This window comes from Dermacentor albipictus, chromosome 3 (genome assembly GCF_038994185.2).
Source record: "Dermacentor albipictus isolate Rhodes 1998 colony chromosome 3, USDA_Dalb.pri_finalv2, whole genome shotgun sequence".
Classification (NCBI taxonomy): domain Eukaryota; kingdom Metazoa; phylum Arthropoda; class Arachnida; order Ixodida; family Ixodidae; genus Dermacentor; species Dermacentor albipictus.
In genome coordinates this window covers 63,228,522-63,254,292 of record NC_091823.1, presented here as the reverse complement: position 1 = coordinate 63,254,292, position 25,771 = coordinate 63,228,522, and the positions used below count along the sequence as shown (strand labels likewise).

Below are 25,771 nucleotides of genomic sequence, written 5' to 3'. Positions count from 1 at the left end.
AAAACGAAGATGCAGCTCAGTAAGTGCGATAGCAACAAGTCGGCTGTCATCGAATGAAATGACGAACGCTTGCATCTGGCCATTTTATGCTTACGTCATCGAATCGTCCAAATGCACTCGTGGGGAAGATGTAAATTCTAGAACGCGATGTAATAATTTAAGAAATTAATTGTGGGGATTTACGTGCAAAACCACGATTTGATTATGAGGCACGCCGCATGGATTGGCTCGGGAATAATTTGCACAAACTGGGGTTCTTTAACGTGCACCTAACTCTTAGTGCACGGAGATTTTCGTCTCCCATCGAAATGCGGCCACCGTGACCGGGATTCGATCCCGCGAGCTCGTGCTCAGCATCCCAACACCATCGCCGCTGAGCAACCACGACGACTGTGCTGCCGTGTACGTATCGTGTACTTCCTCTTGTCTTTCGTCCGGGTTGCGCTGCCCAACCACAGAAACATGTTCAACCACCAACTCGCCGAACTTGCCGTGTTGTAACAATCCATTAGCGCACCTATAAGATGATACACGATAGAAGAATTCTGAGGTTTTACGCGCCAAAACCGCGATTTTATTATGATGCGCACCGTAGTGGGGAACGTTCATGCAATGCACGGGACACGGGCGTTTTTGCATTTCGCCCCCATCGAAATGCGACCATCACGGCCGCAAGATGGGCCTCTCCTTCTGAAAAGTATAGTGTTACGTTCAAGAATTGTGCGTCATCTGATATCGTCGGCGCATTATCGCATGACAGTATAAAGGGGACAATGAAGACACGTAGTGAAAGCGAATGTAACTCCTGTGGCAATATAGAACAGAATGTTGCGGGAGCTTCAAGTGACAGGGATAGCACTTGGTGTTCAACACTAGGGCACCCCATCGTACCTGTGTTTTATTTATGTATCCATATTTCTTAACGTCGCAAGTTTACATGAGGGCTATGAGAGAAACCGGTAGTGGACAGCCTGGGACAATATTTTGTAAGACTTTTTAATGCGATTAGCATTCTTTGCCTACTTCGGCCTTTTGGAGCCTGTCTGTCTGTCTGTCTGTCTGTCTGTCTGTCTGTCTGTCTGTCTGTCTGTCTGTCTGTCTGTCTGTCTGTCTGTCTGTCTGTCTGTCTGTCTGTCTGTCTGTCTGTCTGTCGGTCTGTCGGTCGGTCGGTCGGTCGGTCGGTCGGTCGGTCGGTCGGTCGGTCGGTCGGTCGGTCGGTCGGTCGGTCGGTCGGTCGGTCGGTCGGTCGGTCGGTCGGTCGGTCGGTCGGTCGGTCGGTCGGTCGGTCGGTCGGTCGGTCGGTCGGTCCGTCCGTCCGTCCGTCCGTCCGTCCGTTCGTTCACGCCGACCCACTGACGATAGTTGTGTACCCTCCTGGGCCACTAGGTATGTTCTTGTGGTTGTGATGCCGCCGTAGTCTTTCCATCATCGTCGTGACAGCTGACGCTCGTCATGGCGTCGTGGTCATGCCTTCTATGCCGCCCTAATGGCCTAATCTGTCTAATAGCTTGAGCCAATAGGTAAGTGTAGTGGTGCCGTTGCGGTTGTTGCATTGTCGTCATTCCAGCTTCGTCACCCCATTGTCATCATGCCATCGTCGCCACGCCATCGCCGTTATACAGACATCATGCATTCGTTGTCACATCCCCATCGTGATGCTCTCGAGGCTGTTCCACCGTCGTCACTACAGCTTTGCCATGCGGCTCTCGTCATGTCGCCGTCACGACATGTCGTCATACAGGATTCCTGATACACTCGTCGTCACGCCATTGTGGTCATAGACTCGTCGTCATCCTAATTGTCATCATTCCGTTATCTTGCCAACGTCGCCATTGCGTCGTCGTCATACAGTTGTCCACATTTATTCGTTGTCATACCATCGCCGGGATGCCGCCGTGGTCATTCCATCGCCGTCTTTCTAACTCCATCATCAGACTCTCGTCGTGCCATCGTCACGCCATCGTCGTCACGGTGTCGCTTTTGCGTCATCGTCACTTCAGTGACGTCATCCCATTGTCGTCATGCCGTCGTCGCTATGCCGACTTCGTCGCTCCGACGACGTCATTTTTTCTTCGTCATTCTATCGTAATTACGCTTTCGTCATTCAATGGTGACCATGCCACCGTTGCAATGCCATAGTCGTCATTTCGTCGTTGGCAGACAGTCACTATCATTTATCCTTTGTCATGCCTTTGTCGTCATGCCGTCCTGTGGTACAATCGTCGTCATGTCAACTGCGGCATCCGGTTGTTGTCATACCTTGGTCGTCACGCCATCGACATCATACACTGGTCGTAATCCTAAAGTCCTCATATAATTGTCGCACAAAGTCGTTGTTACATCATAGTCATTATTTAAGAATTTTCATCTTATGGTCGACATGCCGTCGTCGTCATACTACCTTTGTCGTTCTATCGTCTTCACTGCGTCGACGTAATACAGTCGTTTTTATGCCGCCATGCTCACGGGCATAGCGAAGTTGGACGATACCGAAGTATGTTGCACATAGCGGAAGCAAGAGATCAGCATGAGCACAACAGATATTAAACAAATGTGACTTCGCAAATACGGTGTGTCGCTACACTGCGCGAATGTTAATCACATCACCACCGACAGTGATTGTGAGATGAGTGCTGTCGTAATTTTTCCCCTTAGATTCTGTCAATTTCTTATCGGTCTCACCCATTGACCAATCATGTGAATAGCAGAGGCATGTAGGAGGAGGAGGTGAAGGAAATAAAGAGAGAAGGCAGGAGTGCTAAGCAGAAATGCGTCTGGTTGGCTACCCTACTCTTGGGGACGGGAACGAGGGAATATAAAGATAAGATAGACGGAAGGAACGGAGGGGGAGGAAAGCCACAGTGAGCAAGTGCACGCACGCGGTGTGCCTGGGCGAGTCAAAGGAGTTCACGGAGGCATGGATTTATGCTAGCCAGTGACGAAAGGCAAGGATACTACTAAATGGCGATACACTGCTGCCAACGAATTCAGTTACAACTGGGTATCTATATTATAACGTATATTCTGACTTAAGAGGAACACGTGAGTCAATAGCTCAACAGAACACTCCCCAGAACACGTAAGTATTTCTGTTGATTCCAGCTTGCTACGAGGTACGGTCGCAAAGACGTTGGCCATCTCTTCATCGTCCGAACATGGAGCTCAATTTAAATAACATGGAGCTCACTTTGGTATAACTGGAAGCAAAGTAGCTGGCTGACTGCCGGTTGCCGTCCACTCCTCGAATGTGATGACTTAAGTAGTATTTGAGCCATTTGACACTACAAACGCTCTGGGTAAGCTGTGAAGTACAGTGTATGAATTGCAGAACTACTTAATCAACATGACGTTCATATGTGGGTCTATATTAGTGTTTTTATTGCACTGTGTGCATCAACTTCTGTTACTAACCACGTGTGCATGTGAGACGCTGTCGCGCTTTCTTTCTTTTATTTGCATTTATGCTTATCTGTAAACTTGTTATGCCTGTGTGTCAGTGCTGGTATTGTGCGTGTGTAATGTAAGGCAAGGAGTAGCGTCAATTTCTTAACTGTGCCTTGGGAAAGTCGGCATGAATGTAGGCTTGCAGGTAATGTTTTTAATGAAAAACAGCAAAACTCTTAGCCACTCAGCCGTCACGGCGAGCTTTCCCGCGTGACCGCGGCATCGGTTCTGACCTCTAGCACAAGCTGCCAGATTACCTGGCAGATTGCCGAATTGCCAGAATGATGAGCACATGTATGGGGATTGTACACGTGCATATTATCTCTATGCATATTATCTTTGTCATCACTACCTCAATTTCCCTCTGTCTATCCGTACTCCTCGCAAAACCTCCACGTGGCACCAAGTCAGACAGTTCTGCTCCGACCGACATCGCCACGGTTCTCCGAAGCGAGAAAAGTCAGACGCAGTCGAAGCAACCGAGAAAAAAGAAAAGATACTCTCGATACGGCGACCCTATACAAAAGAGTCTGGTTTATTTCATCATCGATCGCAGAGGCAACGCGCCTGAATGGAACTTAGGGCGGATTTCTCGGGCATCGATATGACCGATGTGCAGCTCATAACTGCGGCGTGATCATTGCTTGTGTGTTTGTTTGTTTGCTTCTCTGTTCATTCGTTCGCTCCTTGTGCTTATCTTTTCCCAAACCTCGTTCGGCACTCCGCGCACACACCCAATATCGTCTTCGACGCCTAAGCTGTCCCCGGCGGAATCCGGATGCAGGATGCGCCGCTTGCGGCTGCCTCGCTGCACAAACCACAGAACGGGGGCGAGCGTGAGGCATACGAAGAAGTTTTGAACGGAATTCAATATTATTTTTTTCTTTCCCCTCGAAAACGGAAGCAAATATGGAACGCCGCAAGGCAGAGAAAGATGCGCATAATCCTCTCTGCATGTTTTCATCACTAGAGCGACGGTGCGAGCGCGCGAATCGCGACGTGACCACGCGTGCATTTTCCCGGTTCGCGATGGGGACGGGGAAAAAAAAATCCGATTTCAACAAAACTCTGAAAACGCATATGGCCAGATGTTCCGCAGGTACCTCGCACATCGACTTAGGTAGGTAGATAGGCGAAAACTAAAAAAATAAAAATAAAGACAAATCGAATAATTCCATCGAAACGGGTACTTCCTACGAGGATCCCTTCCGAACCACCTTCGGCGTGAACGAGGCCATTCCTTGGGTATTTACAACTTTTTTTTGCTTCTGTCACGGTGCCCGCCCTCAAAGCGCTTTTTAAGCGCTCCGTTGAAGAGAATATAAACGATTACTTGTATATGTTTAAAAATGCAGATATTACGGCCTTTGAACCAACGCGCTACTTGAACTAAAGCTATCACCTAACGAGGCCAAGATATGAAACTGAAACTGCTTCGTCCAACGCTACCAGTCATTGTGAACTCTTCCACTGCACTCAAGCAGGATTCCACTGAGCACGATTCGCTTCTTCCAATGTAGTACGGCTTTAATGACAGCGTCGAGAATCGTGATCTTCATAGAAAAAGCCGTAAAATTGCGGCATTTTCCTACGTACAGGAGGGTCGCTAGCATCTGGGTTTCCACAAGCAAGGCGGCTCTAGAGAGAATCTGTAGATGTGCCCAACCTCACTCAGGTCACACAGCGAATACATCTGCCACCTCTGTAATCAAGCCAGCTCGGGGTATCATCGTCGAATGGAAAATTATATCAAGAATCTTCTCCGGAACCCGCACGCATCCTCGGTAGCCTTACATGTCACCTCCTCGTTAAACTAATGGTTCGTCCGATGATACTACATCTATACTTGCAGGAAATGGTTAAATACCCGATCAGTGTGATATGATCTTTTAAAGCAACGATGTGTTTTGAAGAAATAAATTTAGGGAGGGGAAATGCAAAGCGCTGAATTTGAAGCTCCGAAAGACCAGATCCTCGACCAATGTGTTCGGTATTCTTGGTGATTAAAACTATGATTTAGCCTTTAACGCTTCGAGCAAAGATCACCGCACTATCTTGAATTCGTGGATAATATGCTGCACTCACTGCTCCAATCGCGAGAACCACAAACACAGAAACAAATTTTCTGCTGTCGGGCAGTACGTCTGCGTATAAAAGCCTCAGTCGTGTCTTGGTATACTGTGACTACAGCATGGCAAGGTGGAAAAAAACAAGAGGCTAAAGGACAGCCGTGGCGACTTCATCGAACTACGCAGCAGTGATTTTACAAGAAATAGTAGAACAGATAACCAAAGCGAATAGGCTTCACCCAATGCATTGAAATCCACACGCCGACTGTACGCGTCAAGGTGACTTTGATCTGCACACCGAAAATGAACACGCAAAAGCACGAGCGAGTGTAGACTCTGCCTTTGAGTTCGTTTGTACAAGAACGGCAGGCACGTCCTATCGCTTTTGCTTGGTGTCCTGGAGGACAACACCAAAAAATCCGGGGAAGGATGCGGCGCTAGTTTGCACGAAGTCACTACTTAAACTGCTGGTGGCGGGGAAAGAAGTTTGGTACAGTGTATCTCGTAACGGGCTTACTTTTCTCGAGGATTGAGTCGACTCGATCGCCAACAGGGGCAGGTCTTTAGTGGAACAATTACAGTTACAAAGCGCTGAGTCTTTCACTGCGGGCCACACTGCCTGCAGTGCTCCATAATACACACGTATAATATTGTTTGTGGTTATCCACTGAGAAAACACGTGTTCCAAAAATCACAGCCCAAGGTCACCTTCGAAAACAAACCCTCAAAAGCACCTGCAATGGCTTCACGGAGAAAAGATATTCCCTATTTATACAGTGTCCAAAATCCTCCACTGCTCGAGCAACAAGAACTCCTCATTCTCTGAAGTAATTCAAGAATACTATCCAAAGCCTACCAAGTTCTTATTAAAATTTCATAATCATCCCGCAACACGGCGTCAAAGCAAACATTCCAAGACCCATACGCGAGCAACTATACGTACCCCCATTGCCTCGCAACATGCACCCCCAACACCACACGGGGAGGCGTAAAGCCAGGGCACAACAAATGAACAAAAGTTACTCTAACGACAAGGATGCGGTCTTCACCGACGCAGCCCGCTATCGAGACAAGAAGAGTTTCGTGGCAGCAGTTACTAGCCACCGAGGCAACCACCTCACGAGCGTCACCGTGAACACGGCACATGCCGAAGCGGCAGAGGAAGCGGCCATAGCACTGGCCCTCACACAAACCAAAGCTACATACGTGATCTGTGACTCGCAAACGGCAATTCGAAATTTTGCAAATGGGCGCATCTCGCAAGAGGCTTATCAGATACTCCAGCGACATCCCATACGCCAGGGAGAGGCCGACGTTGATAACCGAAGGCATTTGCTGTGGATCCCGGCACACACTGGAATGAGCACCCCCAACGAAGCGGCTCACGGCGTTGCTCGAGGCCTGACTCACCGAGCAGCATCGGAGGAAGAGCCCCCGCGGGGGACTGCAAACGTCTGGGCATGGGAGGATCGTATGACCACTTTTCACGACATCACGGCACACTACCAATTACAAAGACGCATATACCCATTCCCTCACGCTATGTTAGACAGGACGCAAGCAGTACACTTCAGACAATTACAAACAGACTCTTACAGAAACCCCAGACTCCTGCACGCCATGTATCCAGACATGTACACTACAAACAGATGCACATCGTGTGGCGAGGTTGCCACACTAAATCACATGCTATGGGAGTGTCGGGACCTAACAAACAAGTCGGGCAGTGCTGACCCCTCCGTCTCTTCCACCGCCAGCCTCCAGTCACGTTGGATGACCGCACTGCTCAGCTCTGACCTGACAGCACAACTCTGGGCCGTCCAGCGAGCCGAGGAAGCCGCTTCGAGACAAGGTCTCGGAACCGCGTCCGCGGCGGGTGCCCAAACCCACTAAATGACGCCGGACTCAAATCTTGCTGATTTGAAATTAAAGTTTACGCTCTCTCCCGTTCGTTGCGCATATCAGCGCAATTGTTGCTACAATGTAATATATATATATATATATATATATATATATATATATATATATATATATATATATATATTAAATTTCGCGTTCCCTTTCGTTTTATGAAGATTGTAGAGATTCCTCGACAGCAACAAAAACTGATCGTTTCCAGAGCTTCCTGCCTCATCTGCATTGTCAATAAGTTCGTCACAATGACTGACGCCCTGCAATGCGATAATAGCTCACGAGCGGTTCTCGCAAGATTCCTAAATGATTTCACAGGCCGGAACAATGGCGGCAGGGGGACAGAAGACAGCAGGTCAAGATGGGTAACAGAGTTCACTGAAAAATCTGCGTCCCTTCCAATCCGTGAAGATGGTCGAACAGCGAAGCTGTGTTAGTTACACCGGGTGTTACACCACGCCAGTGAAACATTGCAAGCAATCTATATTGTAAATCTTTTGTTTCGCCATTCTTTCATCTCATTTTCGGTTTTCCGTGCTTCGCGTAGTGAGCATTCTTTAGGAGCGCTGCTCATTAAACTCAGTATCTCTGGCACGCAGCTCGGGGGGCCCTGCGACGACGAGCCCGTTCACGAGCCAACTCCTGCTGACGCTCGCGGCAGGCAGCTTCTTCCTCAGGAGTACGCACAAACTCGTGGTCTCTTCACAGTTCTAGCTGGGATGGAATGTGCGGAAGCACTAATCCAAAGCTCCGTATATTGGGCGCAAGACCCACCACTGGAGATGCGGGCGCTGCAATCGTTTTGACGATTGGTTGGATCGGTTTGACGACTGACGTGGTTGCCGGCACTTCTTACTGGCACAAGAAGTGCCCGCAGCCACGCACTCCTATGGTATCTTCGACTGGTCGCCTGTATGCCCCGAAGCAGAGTCGGGTAGATCGCGCGTTTCCCGAGCTCAAGGGTAGAGGACAAGCGCGCAAGCCGAACGTGCGACTCACTCTCGGAGGAGGAAATTGCCGATGCGAAACCACGTGACTACTGCCAACGTCCGATGATTCGCCTATCCAAAGCTCCCGTCGCTGCCGGAAAAACCGGTGGACGTGCCGGCGGGACGAGCGTTCGTCGAGACGCCAGCATGCAGAGGCCTAGGTTGCCAAGGTTACGGTGGGCCGTCGCCAACAGCAGCGACGCGGCGCTGCGATGACGTTTCAGTCTCGATGACTGCTCCGACGACAGGGCTCGGAGCGCCTCAGAGCGCTCCAAGATGGAGGAGAGCAATCGAGAACCAGCCGAACGCAGGGCGCGCACCCTCTTTCAACCAGCCGAAGACAACGCCGCTCGCGAGAGCGCTCTAGAGCGCTCAGAAACGACCAGCCGAAGATAGCACTAGTATCGCGTTTCAATCACTACGCACTGATCGTTGGCCGCAAACCGCCAGCATAACATTTGTTTCTTTCGCGGCAGGATGAATCAGTCATCGATAAATTCGATGCCGAATTGGCTTGATCGCCGAATATGCACCGTGTGACAACAGTATGAGATTCGCGTATAGGATAGCATTCTCATATGGGGCAAGGGGTCGCTCCAACCCCTTTCTCCTTGTGGAGCGCTTCTTTTCTTCTACCGCTAGGTCACGTGGCCCCTTTTTAGCGAAATCCGACAACGACGGCACAGGGTCCGCATAAACAGCTTCGCTGTGAAAAGAAAAGGCGTGAGCGTGGCTTTCTTTCGGTCCACGTAACGCGCCGAAGCTCGCAAATCCGTGTCAAGCGCGACAGTGTGCAAGCGAGTCAGTGTCTGGGACAAACAAGGAGGCGAGAAGTGAAAGGCGGCAAGCAACCGAAAAGCAGTGACTGAAAGTACACGTCAAAGCATATACCATCGGCCGGAGTCGGCAGGCGTGGCGCGGATTCCCACCGTCGGGGTGTTCTTAGCGTTCCACGCCTGTCAGAACTCGTGACAGCCCGCGCTGCTTACTGCTGTCGAATTCTCCCACTCGGCTTTCGTGGTGTAAAAGAAAAAAAAGAAGAAGGAACAAATGGATGAACAGTGGCTTATTGTCTCTTCTCATAAACAACCTTCGTCGTTCGCGCACGCCAAAGTGTGAGATCGTCGATGGTATTTTTTCAGGTTTTTTTTTATTTTTTTGAAAGTGAGTTTACGTCTGTTTCATACGCGCTGCACCGAGTCTGTGAGGGTTATACGAACGCCAGAACAAATCGCAATGCTCGGAGACGGCTTGCCTGAGAGCTTTTCTACGCCACAAAATAAAATATTTTATTCTGAAGCGAAAGCATTAAATGGCTCATGAGGCCGAAAATCCAGCGTGGTCGGCGTCAGCGGGAACACACGACAGTACAACAAGGCTACGCACCCTCGACCTTAGATGCTAATTAAGGCAACGTTAATTAAGTCGCAATCAATTAAGATATGGTTAATTAAGACACTCGAACCCTCGACCTTTGATGTTAATTAAGGCGATGCTAAATTAAGACGGCTGAAAGAACGCAGGCATCGCGCGGTGGTCGCAATGCTTTCGCATTCATCCATGTAAGGATAACTAAGTGCCTCTAGAATCTTTTACAGCGAAGCTGTTCATGCGGACCTCGTGCCGTCGTTGTCGGACTTCGCTCGTGCCACTGTCGGACTCGTGCCATTGCTCCCACGTTCGTCGTCGTCATCTTCCACAGCTGGCTCCGTTGCCGCTCGTCATTGCAGAGTAGAATTACGCTGCTCTCGTCCTAATGGGGAAGCCGCGTTTACGGGGATATGAGCCATTGCTTAAAGGGGTATGAGCCATTCGTTGTCTTAAGTGGCGGATAGATTTAATTTCGAAGCAGTTTAATTTTGAAGAATCGCAAGCTCCAATGCCGGGCGGATGCTGCTAACCACGCCACCGAGCAAACTCGAGACATCGAACGCAAGCGACAACCGTGGACTGCGGGCGTATCGTCACTGACGTCATTCTTTTCGTCGCATGCCGAACGTGTGTGCAACGTCATTAAGAAACACAAAGACGGCAACCGTCAAACCAATTCAACCAATCGTCGAAACGATTGCAGCGTCCTCAACTCCAGTGGTGGGTCTCGCGTCTAATATACGGAGCTTTGGATTAGTGGTTCCGCACATTCCATCCCAGCCAGAACTGTGGGAAGACCACGAGTAGTGCGTACTCCTGAGGAAGCAGCTGCCTACCGCGAACGTCGGCGACAGTTGGCTCGTGAACGGGCTCGTCGTCGTAGGGCCGACGCCGAGATGTGCGCCAGAGTTGCCGAAGCTCAACGGCAGTGCAGCACACATCGCTGTTGGACGATCTTCACAGACTGGAAGGGGCGGTGATTTTTTGTTTTTATTTTATGTTGATAGGAAAGCGCCAAATGGCCCATAGGGCGGAGGAGCCCGCGTCTGTCATGTGTAGCAGCGAAAGGGCAGGTAAATTCCCGTTAGCTGCGACGCCACCTAAATTCAGAAAATAAATAAAGAAAACAGGCTTTTTCACCTACTTCGACTATTTATTAATTTTACTTAGTGATGTTACGTTCTACGCGCCAAAATGGTGTTTTACGTGCCAAAACCAATTCCTGATTATGAGGCACGCCGTAGTGGAGGACTCCGGAAATTTCGACCACCTCGGTTTCTTTAACGTGCACCTAAATCTAAGCACACGGGTGTTTTCACATTTTGCCCCCATCGAAATGCGGCCGCCATGGCCGCATTTCGATCCCGCGACCTCGTGGTCAGCAGCCCAACACCATAGCCACTGAGCAACCACGGCGGGTTGACGTTACGTTTGCTTTATTCTACTACACCTTCCCTTTCATTACTTTCACACTTCACACGCACAAAGAAAGTGGCTGGGGTTCAACGTGGCTTCAACCTATTTATACGAGCGAAAGCTCCGTTAAGCATGGTTAGACACGGTTCTTCAGTGCTTATACCGAGTTATATCGGCTGGCCGGGTGCTCAGACTCAGTCTGGCGCCTGCGCCGTAGAGTTGACGCGCTCGCACCGGCGCGTGCTTCGTCCATGGAGAGACTGAGCGACCAAGCGCCGGCGAAGCAGCTGTTAACCCCTCGCCTAGTCACGTGGTACACAGCGGCTCGGCTCGAGCGAGCGCAGCTGCGACGCCTCTACGCAGCGGATCACGTGACGTGACGTCACGCCTTCTCACTTGCGCGCCTGCGGGTGAAGGTCAAACGCGCGCCGAGATTGACCTTGGGAGTTGTACCTCGAGCAGGCCAGCTTTGACTTTGAAAAAATCAATCAATATGTATATTCTAAGCTTCGCGTTCTTTCCCGTTCATGATGCGGTAGTCGCAGTCGGGAACCGAACCACCAACCTCTTGCTTGCTTCGAAACACAGGCTGAGCTGCCGAAATGTGTGGTTACAGAGAAGGCAATGAAATACAGAAGCTGCAACACCGAGAACGTTACTCTGTATAAACTGCGGCTGCGCGTCAGCACTTTCGCTTAACCGACCGGTTCGAACGACCCGAAGAGACAAACGAGGGACGAAGTCTGCGAGGATCATTAGGGGATTCATTAACGGAGGCACAATACCAGGAAGCCCGCCGCGGAGTCCCACCTGACCAATTAGCCAGCGGCGTGCCGTCCGCACCCGCTCAAGCCTGGCCGGTATTTCCATTCTGGTTAACCTGGTCACGGTTCCGCTCACTCGTTGGGCTCTCTCTCTCTCTCTCTCTCTCTCTCTCTGTCGCGATCTCTCTTCGAAAAGATAAAACGACCCTTGCATGGCTTTGTGGCCCCTTCTGTTCCTCCAGGGCTCGCGAGGAATAATCAATGCGCCTGAATCTATACTCTAAGCCGATTTACTCATGGCACCGATATACTCAAAGTCGGTGCTAGTGTTCTTGTCCTGTAGATTTATCTGCCTTCTGCGTCTTGAACGATGCGAATACCTCTTTGAAGCAGAGTTGGTCGTGAACGCTTACGACCGTCATGGTAGCGAATAAATAGCCTTAAGGAAATCGGAAACAGCCTCGCGAGTGAAGGCCATCTGTGACCGCTGGGTACGTGACCGCATATACTGCAAAACACAGCTTGAATTCACACACAAGACAGCCCACACAACTTACATATAGTACATACAAAATCTTATACCTTAATACAATTCCTCATAGTAAAAAAATATAAGAGAGATAAAATAACGAAAAAACACGAAAGGAAAGAAAGAATAAATAAAAGAAAGAAAGAAAGAAAGAAAGAAAGAAAGAAAGAAAGAAAGAAAGAAAGAAAGAAAGAAAGAAAGAAAGAAAGAAAGAAAGAATCTTCACAAACTTTTCTTGATGTCATAAACGACAGTTGGAAACTGTAACAGCGATTCCTTGCGAGCAGCGGTAAAAGAACTCGATTTCACAACACCGTGTTAGTGGAGAGAGCTTTGTAGGGAATGGCTTGTCATTACCTTAGTTATCTGTACTACCATACATCGCAGTGCGCCAAGAAATGTGTCCCTTTTTTTCTTTGCAAGACAACCTGAAATAATGTAGCAGCCTATAGTTACGCTCCTCCCACCCCGCACCTTTCGTTCTTCACAGCGTGTAGTTAACGTTCTCGCCATCACAATGAAGTGCGTCCTGTTCGTTATGAACAGTGCAAATAGCTTATTTTAAGCGCTGCCCTTTCTTTCTTCCTTTCTTTCTTTCTTTCTTTCTTTCATTCTTTTTTTCTTTCTTTGTTTCCATCGCTTCGTAAGAATTTCTTGCACGTGGAATCGGTACCGTGTAGTTCGGCCCCGTAGAAAGCGGAGTTTATTTCCGCCAATTTTCAAACTAACAACAGATATCGGTTCCGTAAGCAGCGCTTTGGCCCGTATTCACGAAAAATTTCTTAGACTAGAACTGTTCGTAAAGAATTTTAAGCCAATCCTGGTATCCGACATATAATTAGCGATGGCGACCGGCCGATGGGAAAAAATATCTTAAGAACGAAAAAAATTGCGAATTCGGCCCTAGTTTTTTACTTCTAGGGTAGTGGAGCATGTGTGATACGAGGCCTGTTAATTAAGATATGTGGGCCCGCATTCAGAAAAAAAATCTTCTTACGCTACAATTGTTCGTAAGAGCACATTACATCCAGTCATGATGCTAGACACATTATTTGCGAAGAGGCTAGTCAATGGCAAAGAACACTTACTAACGAAAAGCGTTGCGAATTCGTCACCTGTTTCTTCCCCGGGTAATGCACTGACGATGTCGCACGTAAAAGGAAAGACGGGCGCCCGGTAATTGTGACGCCTGCTACTTCTGCCTAGAGAAAAGCGCAAGTAGAGCACTATCAGAGATAACAACCTTAATTGCACGCGTGTAATTACACCAAGCACCGTGGTAGTTGCAAACCAGTCATTCAATAATTTCAGTATGTGCGTGCACCAACATCGAAGTCTACACTTAGTACTTAACCATGTAATGCCCGAATTCCCTTTCACACCAAAGAAAGTTGGAACTAGATCACCTTTATTTCTGGTCATGGAGCATATATTCGTGCAAAATCAATTAAATGTTATTTGAGTGACAGCGTAACTAGCATAGTAATTATTTAGTAATTGATTTGCTGAGCCATCTACAACTCAAAACTCGCTGCAGTGCATAAAAAGAAGCGGCAGAACCCATCACACGATAACTCTCGACGGCAATGCGTTAGCATTAAATTAATACATTGACACGACGTACTGCAACCGTCGAAACAAGTGTGTATGAGGCGCCTAGTGCAGCGGTAGTCCTTTTTCGTGCTTCCCTAAGGATAGTCGGCGCCATCTGGTGCCGCCGCCACGAAGCCTGCACGTGGCCTCCGAAATGCATGGCGTGCGGGTGCGTGAGAACGCTGAGAAAAGCGTTATGCGGCCACCGGGCTCCTCTCTCGCACTCCTTTCTGGACAAGGCTGCGCCATCTAATGGCACTGCCGAGAAGTCCGCACGTAGTCTCCGAGGCGAGAAGCACGGCGAGGCGCACGCCTACCGTAGGCGGGAAAAGGGTCAGATACAAACATAGATAGATAGATAGATAGATAGATAGATAGATAGATAGATAGATAGATAGATAGATAGATAGATAGATAGATAGATAGATAGATAGATAGATAGATAGATAGATAGATAGATAGACAGATAGATAGATAGATAGATAGATAGATAGATAGATAGATAGATAGATAGATAGATAGATAGATAGATAGATAGATAGATAGATAGATAGATAGATAGATAGATAGATAGATAGATAGATAGATAGATAGATAGATAGATAGATAGATAGATAGATAGATAGATAGATGTGTTGGGGAGGGGGGTGCGTGGGGTTGCGTGCTCTCGTGGTCAGTTCATGCACCGTCCGTATAATATAGCGTGAAACATGCTCTCGTGGATGACGTCATTTTTCGAAGAACCCATAGTGAGAAAGATATCTGTCACGCACCATGCCAGTAAATGCATCCACAGTGAATAAAACGACAAAAAGGAGAAAGAGGGATGCGTGGCTTCTGTCGGGATCGTCCATGAAGGACGATCCCTATGAATCGAGAGTATACCCCGCGATTTATAAAAGCCTTTCTAAATCTTGTGGATTTTAAAAAGGCTTTCCATTGGTGAAATTCACTTCTCATTAGCCTGCCTCCTTCGCTGGCAATGCGCTAATTTTACTATTGGCAATCCCCTGCATTTTAGAAACGTTCAATCGTACTAATTTGCGAATTTGGACGCGGGAAAGGTGTTCTAGACGCTAGAATAGCACGCAAAAACGGGTCCAGGCTCCCTGTCGGGTACGTGGAGCTTCCCTTTCAAATATTCCTCATTTTTCTTCGTTGTCGGTATCGTCTATTTCGATCTAACAGTTAGCTCGCACCACTTGCTACGAACCATTTTTCGCAACCAAAGGAACTTATTGGTCTTGGGCTCTGTATCCAGTTTGTTAAATAGTGAAACTATTCGCAAGGAGGGATTTGCGCCTGCCTGATGTACTTTGTTAGTGCCAACTAACTTATCGAGATTGGCCAAGTCAGGCAGATCGCAGCCGTTTGACGCAGTAAGATCGTCGTTTTTTTTTTCGTGTTGTAGAAGGGTGATTCACTAATACAGGTGAGGTCATTTTTTTAAGTGTCCCCTATGCAGTCCTGGTACATCACTTAGCTGAAAATAGAGGCCGCCAAACGGGAGTTTCTTGGACTGAAAGTTTCCAACTGAATACGATCAAGAGAGGGAAAGAAGACTAAACGATAATACAGGGAGAGGTCAAACATATAGACGCTTGTTTAAGGATAAAAAAAGAGGCAAAGAGAAGAGAGATCACTGAGGATGCTCTATCAACCGGAGCTGCACATAGAAATTTTCGGTGTGCTAGTTCGCACATTCCTCGACTTCTGCAATAGAAACAACATACCTGAGACTCCCTCCCGCATACGATTAATCGAAGACGAAACGCTGCTATCGGGGAAATATCGCGTCTTTTTTGCCTTCCCCCTTTATCTACACAGCTGCAAAAAAACACTCCCCATCATTTCAACGCGCATGTTCGCCAGTAGAACACCGCCTGAAGCGGCGCTTTCATATTTCCAGTCACTGACTATTGAAAACGTTCACTACTATACGTCACGACTGCAGGCTGAAGCCATACATAAAATGGAGGAACGAACAGGCAGCTAGCAAAGTCGTCACCGTTAAAGATCCTCGTCATCTTAACCACAATTTTCTACGCACAGAGGAGGGACGAAAACCGTTCCGCCAAGTGCCACCGTGCCGCAGTAACACTTTCGCTAAAGCGGAAGTTTCGCTCCCAGCCTCGAGTGCGAGAAAGCCCTAATTTCGGCGGCGCCGAGCCGTGCGCGCACCGTCACCTGGAACATACAGCGCGCCGTTAATGAACTTTCTTCGGGCCGCGGACAAAATGGCCTCGAAGCGCTTCCCTGCGCAGCGTCACTCCATCACTCAGCGCAGCTACTGAGCAGCGTGAAACGCCTACAGCGCGCTGGTTGCGAGGGCTCCTCCACAGTGCCGCTTGACGTGGTAAGTATGTTGTATCGTAGAGGAAGATTCCATCAACCTGAACGGAAGCACTCGGGGGCGCACGTACGATGACGAACGAAGACGCTCCAAATGTTTCCCGAGGACTTGTCTCTATAGAGCGCGGATGGTGCAAGCAGGGACTGGGCGCGCAACGTGTTTTCTAAGATGTTCAGATACCACACTGGTTGCCACGATCCGCCCCATCCAACTTTCTAGAGGAACGTGGGAAGCCGCGCTGCGTCAGCCTGTTGCAATATGCGTCTTCCTGGCTGTTCCCAGTTTGCTTGTTCTTGTTTTTCTCAAACGTAACACCATGAACGAGAAATGGTAAATTACTTACGCAGCATCATCTAACCGTGTGCGGGCGGGCGTTAAGAGGCCCTCGCGATAAAGTTTACTCGCATAGCGTAGTTTGTGCGTGATGTGATGCTTCAGTGCATTCCAAGCGTTGGAGAATCGTGCTTATTTCGTTATCTTACAGAGGCAAAATGAATGCGCAGAACGTAAACACTGGACGTTGGCTTGCGTTAGCGTCCGCTGCGCATCGTTAACGGTGATGAGCAACGTGTCGCCGCGCCTTGTAGTGAGAGCGTCGCGCTGCAAGTACCCGACGCTAAGGCAGACTTGCAGCTATGTTTTAATATATCTTACCCAAGCACCGAGCGGGCATCTGGCGCCTTCCTACTGAGCTCCCCTACTCTAAAATGGCATATTATTACTGCTACTAAGTGTCAATAAAGTGCGGACATACATACATACATACATACATACATACATACATACATACATACATACATACATACATACATACATACATACATACATACATACATACATACATACATACATACATACATACATACATACATACATACATACATACATACATACATACATACATACATACATACATACATACATACATACATACATACATACATACATACATACATACATACATACATACATACATACATACATACATACATACATACATACATACATACATACATACATACATACATACATACATACATACATACATACATACATACATACATACATACATACATTTCTTCAACTATAAGGCTTTTCTTTCGAGGAACCAGTATGGGTTTCCTTTGTAGCAATTGCTACGAACGGGTGGATGTCTGATTTTCCCTTTATTCATTACTTCTTTCCATCTTGCGGGTTTCCGCAGAACTACTACGTCAAACTCTTGCCTTTGCTTCGTGTTGTAGACAAATTCGACTTCGCCCTGCCATCTGCTAGCCGCCTGGTTAGCTCAGATGGTAGAGCGGCTGCCCCGGGAAGGCGGTGGTCCCGGGTTCGAGTCCCGGACGAGGACGAGCATTTCTTCAACTATGAGGCTTTTATTTCGAGGAACCTGTATCGGTTTCCTTTGTAGCAATTGCTACGAACCGGTGGATGTCTGATTTTTCCCTTCAGTCATACATACATACACGTCTCACACAAGGTCCTCACAGAAGTTATATTACAATAACTTGCATTTATCACGTAACTTCGTTAAAGCAGCAGACGCCTTTATACTGAAATGCACCAGAAGTACAAGCCAAAAAAAGGCCGTAAAAAGCAACGCACAAGAATCACTGGTATTCACTCACTGTATTCGCAAGCTTAATTTCTACCAATACAACTTTTATTTTACCGCATTTGAGCTCTTCAACGCAATATATTGACAGCTCGCCCTATCATTCGCTATTCTTTATTCAAGCCGTTCGCTTTTTCAGTGCAAGACGACGTGTTCAGTACACAGGAACGCAATAATTAACGATGCACGTTTGACTCGGTGCACGCCAAAGTACTAGATAATCCGGGCGCCAAATTGTTTTAGAAACATCATGACTTTTTACCGGCAGCGTGGTCCCAGGCTGAAAGCCCCTCTCTTAACTTTTACATTTAGAACATTTCAACGTTATCAAATACAATTCTTTATTGCGGCGCAATCACTCAGTAAAAAAAAAAATTGTTCTTGTCGGGGATCCACATTAGTAAAGGGGGCTCTCAATAAGCTTCGACAAGTGGCGCTCCAAGTTGCGCCAACTGTGCGACGGAATCTATGTCAAAGCCATTAGACAAGTCATTAGGCGTCGTTTACTCGCTTGCATCCGCACGCCAGTGGATATTATTACTGTGCAAGAGATCATTCGCCAAAAGTCGCCGCTCCGAACTGTCAGACGGCCAGCAATCAATGAACGCCGCTTTTGTTCAGCCAATGCACAGCACTCTTATTAATTCTTACGATATAACGGTTTCACTTCTCTCTCTCTCTCTCTCTCTCTCTCTCTCTCTTCTATTTCTTTTTTTTTTACATTAGAAGCCGAGCCTGCTGAAGAGGCGCGTGGGCGCTCACGAGAACTTCGGTTAGTATAACACAAACGGCGTTATTTGTTTGCAGCTTCGCGGTGATGGATCGTCGTTCGTAGCAACGCGTTCTGTCCGGCATTCATGCGGCCTCGTTGATGGAGAGAAATATCTCAGAAAGGACGCCCGGCGAGAATGCAAATGAAATGTTCATTACGCGGAGAGCAAGTCTTCGCGCCACGCAAACTTGCAACTACTGTATAGTTTCATATATATTGTTCGTATAATCTATAGCCCATGCAAAGAGCTAGGGCCTGCGAGAGGAGCTATTTAGTCGCTCGCAAGGATTTAATCATGCAACGGTTTCTGAATTAGAAGCAAAACTAGCGTGCTTGCCGCAAGCACAGAGGCGCTCAACTCGGCTGCGGTACGCAAGGCGTGACTGACCACAAATGTTTATTTCCTTATCCCTTGAAAGAGACCTTACAGAAGTATTAACGTTGGCAAAATGATAATAATGATAATGAGAATCTCCCCTGTAGTAAAACATGTTGGCTACCTGCCGAAATGCTAGCGGTATAAAAAAGATAGAAACACGCACATACACACCCACACACAGACGCACACACGCATGCATGCGCAAATGTCGCATACAGTCGCGCACTCACACGCACACATACCAGCAAGGAAAACTCTACAATGCGCACACGCCCTCGCATGCAAATAAAATGACAATTCGCTCGGGCGATATCTGTGCCACTTATGTTCGCGAAAAGCTGGGAAGCCTTTCAATGCACCGGGTTTACTTGACAGTTCCGAGAGGGCCGCCACCAGCAGTCAAATACACGCGCGTGGATGGTTTCAAATCTGCCGCGTATACAGCCGGCCGTGCCACTAAGTCATCCAACGAGCTTTCAACAAGTTTCCAACATGTTCCAAAAGCCTGAGCAGCCACAGTTCCAACGCGTCGTCCGAAGTATAGGATGGTATTGACGCACACACGTCCACCCACTTTAACCGGCAAGTTTTGCGTACGAGCATTTTTCTTCAGCGCGTTTTCCGGAAAGTGGGCCGCACTCTCGCGTCTCTTTGCGAATAAGACGCTCACAAGTGCGCGCCCGGTCATGCAGAACTACTCAAATGCTTCGAATAACCTTTTTTGTACACAAAATCAGCTGGTGCAATAAATTAACATATGCATTGGTTGAGAACACTTTACGGTTCTTTTGTTCGTTCTTCTACAGCGCATCGAAATGCAATCGTGAGCAGCACGACACATCGACAGCGACAGATTCGCAGGCAATGTGGTAAGCACTTGTGTGAACAAAGTCCTTTTCTTTTATTTCGTTGCCTGCGATACATTCGGGACACGCACTCATTGCCTTCGCGTTAAGCACCCTCCACTGAGTTCTCAGTGAACGCATACGGCTTTGGTTTGGCTTGTGCACGCAAGCTACTCGGTTTCCCCAGTGCGCAAGCCCGCTTGCGTAGCCTATATAATCTAAATATCTGTATTAAGTAGGTTCTCTTTGGCTCGTTCTATTGTAACGTGTAATAACGTTACAACTACATCTCTCTCATGCCTCGTTCCTGTGCGCTTCAAGGGGAGCTTGCATGAAAGATTTTTCTTCAGTAAACAATAGCACTCGCCGGTGATGCGGCCAGTCTGACAGGCACTACCGCAACTCGCTGTTTAGTTTCCCAGTCACCAAATATTGGGGCTCCTTTCATGCCGTAGTGACGGAATGCAAAGACTGCTCGTGTACCGTACGTTGGGCGCACATCATAGGACACCAATGGCCTAATTCACGAAGCTTTTCGTTAGTGTGTTGTTTGCCGTTAGCCCCAGCTGCATCAGCGAATAATATATCCAATAGCATGATTGGTTAGCGTCTACTCTTGCCGGAAATTTTAACGTAAGGATTTTATTTTCTCGTTTTTTTTTGTAAATATAAGCCCAGGCGGTCAAAATATATTCGTATATACCCTAAACTATGACGTCTCTCATGAACTATGTACTGCTTTGTGAAGCTAAATCCTATGAATGAATCAATCGACCCACAATCGATCAGTCAATCAACCAATTAGTACAACGTTGCCAACTAGACTGCAAATGTATAGATGCACACGCAACGAGGGACTTTTTTGCTATCTTAGGCAAATGCACTTCTAATATATTTTGAATGAAGCAAACATGCAACACATCAAAACTTACGCACTGCCACGAGGCATTACAGGGGCCTACGCCCTATAAATCATGATAAAGACCTGCCGGTAACATGGGCACATATTCACAAATCCGTTCAAATGCCAAGAACGGCTCTTCGAAGTTCGCCCCGCGGAATCGTGACCGACGACGGCCGAGACGCCAGCCTTAGAGCGAAACTGCGGGCTTACGCATGAAAAGCATCGTGAACGGGACTTGTGCTGCCATTTCATACGTCCCGGAATTATATACGCAACAAACGGCTCGCTGGTAGGCTGACCACGTCCGGCGGCGTGATGGAAGTTTATGGTGGAAAAGCCGAAAAGGCATTCGAGCGTTACAGGCCAATCTTTCAAAAAAAAGGCGGCACTGAAGGGGAAGCTGCGACGTGTGTGTGGGGCATCCGAAACTGTGATGGATGCTGAGTAGACGATGCTATGACGCAAATAGACTCCGTGGCGTAGTGACACGTGGATTCGCATGATCGAGCTCCTGATTGGTTCACGCAAGCTGTAGCTTCCGCACAAGCGCCACGTTCTTGCAACGCGCTACGCTGCACAGTCCCTTAAGTTTTTCTGTGCGGGGGCAATCACACTGCAGATGGGGAGAACGATCTCCCCACATTTGCCAATCCGCCACGCACTCCCTCACCTCCAAACGACTTCCTGCGCTTCATTCGGCATAAAATGAAATTGTCGAGGATAGAACACTGCGTGATGTCCGCGCACTGTTGCGTCTGCACGGCGTCAAGGACTGTCGCATCATGCAAATGACTCACCGAAATGCTGAAGCCAGCACAGGCACCAAACGAGCACGGCGTGTCTTGTCATCTTTAACTTGTTCACGAGATGAGCCCTCCCGCTTATCCAGGGTCCTCTAAACGATGTCACGCAGTCAGGAGCATCGACCGGCGACGGGCTGTCGTCCACATCGAAGTTTTGACGTCATGGCCGTTTGCACACGTCAAACGTTCTCTGAGCGATGAAAGGCAAGATACGTAAAGTTCTAGGAGAGTTGCTGCCCCACAGGAACTTACCTACAACGAATGCTTGTCGGTGAGCGCCGAACTCCAGGCTTACCGTTTACAATAAGCACAACACTGAATCCTCACAATTTCTTCTCGATATATTAACCTTTATTACATTAGCTGCTCCTTGTCGATGTTTCAACCCTCGTTTCTAGGAAAAGTTCAACTTTACAGGTTGAAGCTTGAAGCGGACATAGCTCTTAACCTCACTAATTACTTCTTTTATCAGCAAAGCTCACGTCCCAATATCATTGTTTCAAAGAGTCGCACGATACGCCCTCGATTGCAAAACCCAACGACACGAGCAGGTAATCTAAACTGCAAGACCGAGTTTATCACCTCCAGACAGCTTTTACAATTGCAACCAATTTGCACCACCATAATACATCTAATCTGCACCGCGCGTCCGTGCAGTCAACGCGCTTTTGGCGATGAAAGCGCGATCAGAATTTTCATCGCTGAGCGTAGTAGAACAACAGACCTTAAAGCATCGACTCGAGCCGGTCCGACTACCACCAAACTTTCGGTCACGTTACGGAGGGAACGACATTTGGAGGCTACGTCCGAGCAGCGCGACCAGCAACCACACACCACGCTGTGTGAAAGACGCGTCTGCGCTCTCCCGCGTGAGCGAGCGCCTCGCCGCCTCCTTTCCCGGCGATTCCCTCTCTACTTCCCGAGTTGGAGAAATGGGAAAAAGCGGAGAACGCTGGAAAGGGCAAAGGCGCGCACTTGTCGCTGAGGTTAACAATCGTAAAGCGCGGAGTGCCGAATGCAAACAGAAAAAGGAAAGATTGGCCGTTGCAGTGAGGAAGAGTGCCCTCCCGCAGAAGAACACACTTCCGGTGGAATATATTTTTTCCTGACTTCTGTCGACAACTTTCGTGCCTCTCCCGCTCGCAAATCCTCAAGTTCCTTCACTGGCGCCACCTGCTGACAAAAGGCTGCATCAATAAGGAACCCCCATGAACTCGGAGATCGGAGGGTGCCCGAATCTTGGAGGCGATAAAATGACTTCCCGCTGGGGCGACAGGTTGCTCTGGAAAACTTTCCCTCTCCCGGGCAATCCGCGATCTCGTAATATTTTCGAACGCGGGAGCGCTTTTCGCACTCGTTGGAAACATTGTACGATAGCACGAGTCTTGAGCGTGCGAAATTGTTTCGAAAATTGTCGGAAAAGTTGTGCAGTGAGCTCTTGATGACCTTCGAGAGAGACAGGGAGCTTCCTGCGTGAGCGGGAAGACAGGATCGAAAATGGGACGAGATTATCGTCATGCTCGACGAGTCATGTGTCCCAGATCACCCAGTCTCTGAGAGTATTGAGTTCACGGCTGCGATGGACTTTCATAAGCAGCTCGTTTTGTGTATAGAAAAGTGACGCCGGAGGAAGGTTTTAGATGACCTCGAGTGCATAGCAGCGGATATCGAAGTCGGTGTCAGAACAGAATGCACAGGCGACGTAACAAATTGCTCCCACACTGAGGGCCCTTCGGGAAATCCCAAAGAGTTGTTTATCTTCTCTATGTATTTGCTTTGCTGCCTTATTTCTCTTGAGCCGTAATTCATTTCCTTAAAGTTCGCAAGTGATTTATTGCATAAAGTATCATACGTTCTACATATATTTCCACAGTCGTAATAAATAAATAAATAAATAAATAAATAAATAAATAAATAAATAAATAAGGTAATAATTGAATATACACATACATATGGGTATAGACATATACACATGTATATATGTATATTAGATGACGTTTTACATCGTAATCTGTTCCTGCTGGGTTTTATGGCTGCGTTCTACGAGTTCCTTAACAATTATGCGAACAGTCATCCACATTCACATGTAAGAAAGAGCCCTAGACGATTTGTTACCTCACTTCAGCAAGTTATCTTGGAAAGCTGGAGTGCCACAGTGCTCAATTTTTCCTCCTCTATTTTTGTTGTTGTTGTTGTTGTCTCTAAATGGTTTTACGTTAGCTGTACCTAAATATCTAGTATTTCAGTAGCAGGCGACACCTCCTTGGTAACACGACATGCCTCTTTCTCAACACCGTTACCTCTACAAAACAATGTATACAGGGCGCTGTGACTTTGCTAATAATAAAGAAAAAGTATGCATAAAATTATGCAGATCCCAGGCATTGTAGGAATCAATGTTGCACGAAGCATTTTGCAGATAGCTAGTTATTCAGGGTGGTTTGGCGTTGTGCAAAGGATTACCAGGTAAACTGACGTGTTTCTCTAAGTAGAGCAATTAGGTGCGTGACGGGAGCATGTGTGTGACGACAGCAGTGAGACGGCGACGACGACAATAAGGGGGAAGTCGCCTTAACAAATTATAATGCGGAGTGTTCACTGTTTGAATTCTGCGCAGCTATAAGCATTCACAGGGAACGTTCTAACACTACATAGGGGAGTAAAAGTTAGTAAAATGGCGGCTTTACATGCTTCCCATTTAGTGAGAGCTAACTCGTGGCTGCCATCTGTTTGTTTGTTGTTGTTGTTGTTTTCTCTAGTTTGCCTAACAGCGACTGCACTTTGTTCTCGGAAAAAAACATTCCGAGCGTCCGGCATATATTACAGTTTGCCAGCTTTCAACAGATTCTGCTGTTTTTCACAACAATGGAGACACTATGAGAAACAATGTGCCTCCTATATAGTAAATCTTGTTGCAGTAATGCGCAAAAAACGAGGAAAACGAAGACACATGAAATTTACACAACTAGAGCCAACTTCTAAGGTCTAGTTAGAAGCCAGTTCTAGACCGCATGACATTGTTAAAACGAGAGAGGAACAAGTTACCACGTGATATCATCAAGGCATTTTTATTAGATACGAGGGAGAAGAGTGTGGCAGCACTCGATCAATTCACTTATCGCAGAGCGAACTTGACTTCCTAAAAGGGCATGTTTGAAAATTAATATTTAGTAGCACCTGTATGCGTAGCAAGCCACGTGTTGATTATCGGCAAGGGTAACTTGACGCTATTGGCTGGATTTTCAAAACACATGCATGCCGTTTCCCTAATAAACTTAGTTTGAATTTGGTGCTTGTATACATTTGTGGTTACGTTCATTTTAAGCAAATACTTTCGTGTAATAGTGGTATAAATTCACGAGTTATATGATTTTTATATTCTGTACTTATTCATCTGTTATCTTATCATAACGAAATAACATTTTTTATGAGCACAGTTCTTTATTTCATTGTCTTCTGCTTTCGCACGTATATAACATTCTGCTGTGTTCACTCGCTTGTTGGGCACATCCTGCTTCTATTTATATAATTATATTGTATGCATTGTGACACAGGAGGTCCCCGGACAGATCTACTTTGGGACCTCCTGTTGTACTGCTGAAAATGTATGCATGTTTGCTTTTGCGCTACAGATAAATTTCAATCAAACAAAAATTTCATGTATCTTCGTTTCCTCGTCTTTTTAACGCCATTGCATCAAGATTACTTGTGCGCCAACTAACCCCAGCATTAGTACTACAGCCCCAATAGTTGTATATAGCAGTCATTTATTGAATATACTCGTCTCTGTAAATATACGAACCTTAAGCAAGCCCTAACCTAAGTTATGTCTCCAGTCGTCTTATATCATTTCTTTCAATGATGCACACACTCGGGCGTTTGTTTCTCACAACTTTAGTCCACTTAGCTCTTATATTATTGCCACCATTGATAAAATAATCCCATTGATTCTGATCTAATCACAGATGCAACCATTACGATATCTGATGCATTCTTGTTGGCTACTATAGTTAT

The 25,771-nt window shown here is 47.3% G+C and overlaps 1 protein-coding gene and 1 non-coding gene across 2 annotated transcripts in view; one reads left to right on the top strand and one right to left on the bottom strand.

Annotated features, from left to right (window-relative positions):
* The window catches only part of LOC135898819 (cell adhesion molecule Dscam1-like), a 125,099-nt gene extending 103,296 nt beyond the window's left edge, over nt 1-21,803 (bottom strand). Inside the window, exon 1 of the mRNA XM_070536446.1 lies at nt 21,752-21,803. Coding sequence (XP_070392547.1) covers nt 21,752-21,803 — 52 coding nt within the window. The remainder of the gene's footprint in view (nt 1-21,751) is intronic.
* TRNAP-GGG (transfer RNA proline (anticodon GGG)) lies at nt 17,717-17,791 on the top strand. Its single transcript has one exon. It is a non-coding gene; the product is annotated as a tRNA-Pro (tRNA).
* Nucleotides 21,804-25,771: the final 3,968 nt, after the last annotated feature.